This window comes from Perca fluviatilis, chromosome 19 (genome assembly GCF_010015445.1).
Source record: "Perca fluviatilis chromosome 19, GENO_Pfluv_1.0, whole genome shotgun sequence".
In the NCBI taxonomy this organism is placed as follows: domain Eukaryota; kingdom Metazoa; phylum Chordata; class Actinopteri; order Perciformes; family Percidae; genus Perca; species Perca fluviatilis.
This window is the reverse complement of record NC_053130.1, coordinates 14,445,959-14,452,496: the sequence shown is the minus strand read 5'-3', so window position 1 is coordinate 14,452,496 and position 6,538 is coordinate 14,445,959. Positions and strand designations below refer to the sequence as shown.

The following is a 6,538-nucleotide window of genomic DNA, read 5'->3' as shown; positions in this document are numbered from 1 at the left end:
AGTAATATATACAGTATATTAAATGATCCAATTCCTTGATTCTACACACTCCAACACATTTGGTGGCACTATGTAGCTTTAATTTGTTTTGTGATCTGCCAATAAACACATAGAAGAAGAGGAAGATAATTGTTGGGTGTAGGGAGAACAGAAAATGTTTTTGAAGGTAGATGGAGAAGTTAGGTAGGGGCCTTCAGTCGAGAGGGGAAAGGCATTAACCCCTAACCCTAACCCTTTGCCCTCTGAGTGGCTCTAACTTAAAAAAAAAAAAAAATGGCCAATATCATTTAAGTTAGTGCGGTCTTTTGGCAAAGTCTAACAATCTTTCCCAGCCTTTTTTTGTTAAATATTTTGAGGTTGCTAAACCAACAAATCATTGCAAAACTTAAAAAAGTTGAATTAATAATAAATAAATTTCAGCTTAAGTCTGTTTCCATTGTAATTTGTCCAATTTTGTTTTGATCAATACAAACCTTTCCACCTCAGCCAAGTGTAATTAAACTTTGTTACCACCCTAGCATTAGGAGTCATTTGTTTGGGCAGTAAATAAATAGTGATTTTTGTTTCGCTCCTGTCCTATAGATGTTCTTGCAGAAGGACAACTTGTACTACAAATTTGGGAATCAACATTCTGGAATGGAAGGAAGCTTTGTTGTTTTGTGTTGTGGCATATGCTGCTTATGAAAACCTGTGACAGGCCTAACGTGAATTGATCTCTGGGCTCAGGACAGTTACACATAAGCAGGGGTAAAGTGTGCACGTGCACGCACACACACGTACACGCACATGCACACATACAATTGCTTCATTTAAGCACAAACTAAACAACATGACATGCAGGGGGTTCAGCTTCATGTTGTTCTTCTTGCCAGTGGCTGTGTGTGTGTGCACCTGCAGTCACAGCCAAGAGAAAACCTATTTACCAGACTGCTATTTATCAGACTACTAATCAACCTGATAACCTGCAGCTGTGCCTGCTGCCTGGCTGAGCCACCTTTCACTCTTCACCCCAGACAGTGTTAAACCACAGCCCTCTGCGTTAATATCCTATTTCTCACTCTCAACATTACAAAGTGAATCCGTGAACAACCTCAAAGACTTGTAATATACTACTCAACTGTGAAAGACAGATTTAAGCCTGCCTTTTAGCAGAGTAGTGTTAGAAAAAATTCATGTCTTCAAATTTCTTATTAACCACTTATTTTTCATTAACTCTGACTAATGACTATGTTAGCTGTCTAATGGTGACCCAACCTATTTTGTCCATGCAGGACCCCTGTGACCCCAAAAAAACAATTTGTAATGAAGGAAAACATTGCATTGACCATATTATTGCGACATTTGTTGGGGGCCACACCTGTCCAACTGCCAACAGTACCATCTGAGTTCACTTATATTACACTGTAACAAATTACTGTAAAAATACTGGATATTTTTCACAGTAGTGTACCGTTTTCCATTAATACAGTTGAATACTGTAAATTCTGATGTCTTTGAGGAACAAAATATTAACGGCAAGCTGCTGTAAAAAATTTACGGTAAAAAGCAGTATTTATTTATTTTTTACAGCAAGCTACCTATAATCTTACACACTAAAAACTCCTGGGTTATTTTTGGAACCCAGTTTCTGGGTTATTTGTGTTGGGTTTATTTTGACCCAATGCCTGGGTTGTTTGGGTTTCTGGGTTCTTTTTCAAAGAGTAACCCATGTTCTGGGTTATAGGGTTGGCTTTCTCTCTCTCTCTCTACAATGTATTTTTCCACACACGATCCATGACATGGTATGGAAAGAGTAAAAAACGTGACATAAAAGACGTATAAAAGCATTACATCAGATCATATCATATGTGTATAAGTTTAGCTTAGTTTAAAAACAGTCTAACGATTTTATAATAATAGTCTGTTGATTTAGGTTCATTTTATTCAAGTAGCTAACGTTATAAAATATAAATCCAACACGATATGCGTTGCAAATAGATACAAGTAAAGGACTATGGCGGGCGGAGACAGAAACACATTGAGGAGTGCGATCTATCTGGTACCCCGCCCGCTAGATCATCACACAGGAATAAAAACGAGTGCACCTCTTCAACTTGCGTAACTCTCTCGGTGAGTTGTCTTGACATCGGACCAGCTTATTTTCACCTCTAACGACACTTTGGTTCCTGGGGCAGGGAGGCGAGGTAAGCATTTTAGCTACGTTATCTAGCTAAGTAAGTAAGTTATCGGTTTTCTTTTTTATTAAGATGTATCTGGGTCACTGTATGCTACATTGTCTGTCTGGCTGGCTAGCTAGCTAGGTTAATGCTACGACAAATGTTAGCACGCTAAAACTTAGCTAACATTGATTTAGCTCGGTTTAAGGAGATGTTTATGAATAAAACGTTACTAACGATAGCTAATCCACCGACCGTTGGTAACGTACGGACATTATTATTATTGGATATTTTCTTGCTGAAAAGTGAACATGCAGAAAAAGGAGGACAATTTGTATTCAGCTATCACGTAGCCTATTTTGAATGCTCATATTGCATTTATTTTTCATTGTTTGTGTAACGTTACTAAAAGTTATGTATTAAGTACTTTATATAGCTACTTCCTTTTTAAATAAAAAAAAATCCAAAAATGTAATTGGCTGACAAATCGCCGGTTCCCGCCCGGGGCTGTGTTGTACGCTCTGATTTATACACAACTCCCTGGAAGTTATCTCTGCAAATTTATTTTTAAGGATGAATATACAGAACAAATTTGTAGAGTAGATTACACTCGTTTTTAAAAGGAGGGGATTTTGGATAGTCAACAAAAAAAAAAATCTTTTGTTTTTTTTAGGTATAACCTTTTACATAAATCAGGCTTTGAATTATATAAGAATTAATCCCTAATGTAAAAACCTTAGGAATATAGAGAGGACGGAAACTGGAAATTTTGGTGTAACGTTATGTAAGTTCCATACATTACAGGTGAATAGTGTAATGCATTTTAACAACATGAGACTTCTTCCTTTTTACCGACATTAAGACAATTTTTTTCCTGTATTATAATTTTTCTGAAATGTTTCTGTTTAAATGCAAACAAGGCTTTATCTACTGCTAACTTTTGGGCAAATAGACAGGGTAAAATAAACATGTAATTGTGTATCTGTTTTTTGTAATAGTCTGAAAGAAGACATGCTATGGAAGAAAAATAGCCCTCAGCCTCCTCAGCTGCACACCCCTCAGCCTCAGCAGCATCAGCCTCCTCCTCAACACACACAGGAGCAGCTAGACCAGTGGTTCTCAACCTTTTTTTTGCCAGCTCGTACCCTATCCCTTATCCAGGTCCCTAACGCCCCCATCAAATATTATGTAGGCTAATTGCCCCGAATATTAATGATTACACCCTACTATAGGCCAATTATTGTTACTATTGTTATCAAAAATAATCAAAAAATCAAATCATTGAATGACAAACAACACATTCCCAGTTCCCCCAGGTATCAAAAAGCCATGTGAATATAATGTATATATATTTACAGGCTTTTAAAAAGAATGCAACCATTTGACATTCAAATTAAATAATAGCGGCCAATCAGAGCACACTAGATATGTAACATTCAAACTATAATTAGGTCTTATCAAAAGGCCTGCTGCATGGTGTAACCTCAGCACCTTTAGAAGATGACTATATTAATATATATTATTATATATATTTGAATATGTCCTTTTTGTTTGTGAAGTGACCTTCGGTGTCATGAAATGGCTTTAAATAAAATGTATTATTATGCTTATTATTATTACAAACACTAACAGTAGCCAATCAGAAACAGCTAGCAATTTAACATCAAATCTATTTTTCATTCAAATCTAAAATTGAATTGTTCCAACGGAAAACAAGCTGGCACTTATCAAGGGGTAAAAGCAGAAGGATCACACACACACACACACACACACACACACACACACACACACACACACACACACACACAACACACACACACACACACACACACACAAAACTAGCTTACATCCATACTGTGCAAACCAAGTATTTTGGTGATGACAAACGACTTAAGAACGAACACCTACTGCCGAATGGAAATAAGTTTACAACCTTTGAAAGTTAGTGAGAGCCGTTTTTAATGCTTAGAATAGTCTAGGCTAGAAGAGTCTGTGTTAGAAGAGTCTAGGTTTGCTATCGCCTGTCTTGGCGGTAAAAGTAGCAGAAAAAATGTTTGGAGAAACGCAACCCCACATCGCGCTGTTTTTGTGGAGGTGTGAGAATCCCGTACAGTAAACAGTGACATCACTGCCTCTATCGCTTCATTAAGAAAGTTTTAAAACCCCAAACACAAGCTCTGAACTGGCCGGGAGTTTGGGGAACAGCTGACTGTTTGCCAAACAACAACGCACAGTCGATATCTCTTGCATGTCTCTTTTCTTTCTCTGTTTCTCCGTGAAATGAAGCTGCATTCAGGTACACTAGAAAATGTTGTGTTCTATAAACCATCTGACGAAAAACTGTTACTGTGAAATATAAAGTCTACTTGCGCTACATTGGGGGGTTAAAGAATACAACAGGATGTCGCGACGATTGCTTTTTTATTTTATTATCTGAACACAGCTTCACGTAGTAGCTACAGAGCTCATTTAAGATGATGCTCTTACGTCCCGTTCCATGAAGGCAGCACAGAGCTGCGCCAAATAAAGCTGACAGAAGCACAGAAGAGTTAGGATACCCGTCTCGTCCAGTTGCAGTGCTGTAAACTGGCAGCTTTTAATGTTGCAGACCACGGATTTTTTTAATAGTTTAAGTGTAAACATGTATTGTTATTGTGAATCTTTGGTTTAAACCAGCTTTTAAACAAACGCTCCCCAAGGGCACCTCAACGCCCCCCTTTCCAAAATATTGCTTCCAACGCCCCCCATCATCTTCTGAACGCCCCCTGGGGGGCGGTACCGCCGCGTTGAGAAACACTGAGCTAGACCCTATTGGGGAGCAGCATCCGTTCATGCTGCTGGACCAGCAGGAAATGGAGCAAGAGTCAGGAACAAACCTGAAAAACCTCTTCCGGGGCAGTGGACGTAGCCCTGGAATAAGGAACCTGAAATTCCCTCCTTCAATTGGTAAGAAAGAAAAGTAGGACATATATATGTGTGTTCTACCTCAATGTTAAAGGTTACTCAGATCATTTAAAATGTGTGTTCACAGAAGACCTCCAGGACTACCAGCGGTACCACGAGGGCAGCTGCCCCACTGCCAAGCAGCTGGAAAATACACAGTCCAATGTGTTTGAGGGTCAGGTCTTTATATTTTACCTGGCAAAGGGACAGACTGAATTGTTCAGTTGGCTGTTTTTAAGGAGCATTGATGGCATCCAAAAGTAAGTGACTTTCCATATGAATTATTGTGAAGTGGTTATGACACACACCTGATGTGAACAGTGACTAACTCAAAGCCTATGTTTCTGCAGATACACAGCCCACCTCCAGTCCGTAGGCAAGACCATCACAACGGCACTTTCGGGAAACCCTGCCTGCCATGGATGTGATGAGCGTGCTGCGCCCCATCACAAAGTGCATCACAGACACAACCAGGACAGTAGTCCTGTACCAGCTGGCAGTGAAGAGCCACAAGAAGGCCAGGATAATATCCTGCGAGGACCTGAAGCGGTGTCAGGAGGGGGCCACACTGAGGATCCCAGAGCTGCTGGGTAGTGTGCATCCCTCTTTCCAAAATAGTGAAAATAGTCCATCTCCAACGGAAGCCTGCCGTGCATAGTGATGTGTCCTTGTTTGTGTGTGTTTCTTCCCTTTTTGTGTGCAAAAATATTTTTCTTCTCTCCTTTCAGACGCCCTGAAGGAAAACCACACACCGTCGCCATGGTACCGTCGCCACGGTACCATTTTTACTGCTACTTTTCGCCTTCACAGCCTCCATTATGGTCATTGCCCGGGGGTACTCAGTAACCTCCGGGTTTGCGAGGTCGAGGAGGCCACAGAGGCGCACAAGCCTGGCGATGAGGGTTTTGTGATCTCTGTAAGTATAAAAATCTCTGTGTCCTGTTGTCATCACTGCTTGTGAGTCTGTTGTTTTTGTTAATGTTTCCTCTGAAAGAGTCTGTCCATTTTCTGTGTATTGCAGATCAGGGAACACAAGACTAGCAAGTCCTTTGGGGTGGCCCAAATATTTTAGACACTGACGAGTTTCGATGGCTGGAGAGGAGGCTGCAAGCTGCGGGTGGCCAGCAAGCCACCGAACCAGCTGGTGTTCTTCACGGCTGGGAAGGGCCCATGCTAAAACTTGCTTGCACCACCTGCTGGTAGCGTAGCTGGGGCGGAGATCAGCCTTAAAAGGCCCCCAACTTCACTGACCTGAGGACCGCGTGTGTGCGTCATGCGAGTTCTCCTCAACTCACTTCTCTGTTCATGCTGGATTTCATTAAAACTCTGCTGGCTTAACTAACAGTAGCAATCTTTTTTCTTCTACTGTTTTAAGGTCAAGAACAACCTTCTGTCAAGCAGCGGAAGATGGTGGTCACCTTTATGTGCCACAACATGGC

The 6,538-nt window shown here is 40.6% G+C and overlaps 1 protein-coding gene across 2 annotated transcripts; it reads left to right on the top strand.

The window, feature by feature from the left end:
• Nucleotides 1-4,968: 4,968 nt before the first annotated feature.
• LOC120548283 lies at nucleotides 4,969-6,264 on the top strand. Of its 2 annotated transcripts, XR_005637164.1 has the most exons (5): nucleotides 4,969-5,102; nucleotides 5,188-5,359; nucleotides 5,450-5,689; nucleotides 5,828-6,015; nucleotides 6,121-6,264. XR_005637164.1 is itself a non-coding variant. In XM_039784415.1 (4 exons), exons 1-4 carry the CDS (start codon nucleotides 4,988-4,990, stop codon nucleotides 5,943-5,945), a joined length of 645 nt encoding a protein of 214 aa, XP_039640349.1. In that variant the 5' UTR covers nucleotides 4,969-4,987; the 3' UTR covers nucleotides 5,946-6,105. The 2 variants fall into 2 exon arrangements, 1 of the variants encoding a protein (XP_039640349.1); XM_039784415.1 differs by lacking the exon at nucleotides 6,121-6,264 and having other exon boundaries at nucleotides 5,828-6,105.
• Nucleotides 6,265-6,538: the final 274 nt, after the last annotated feature.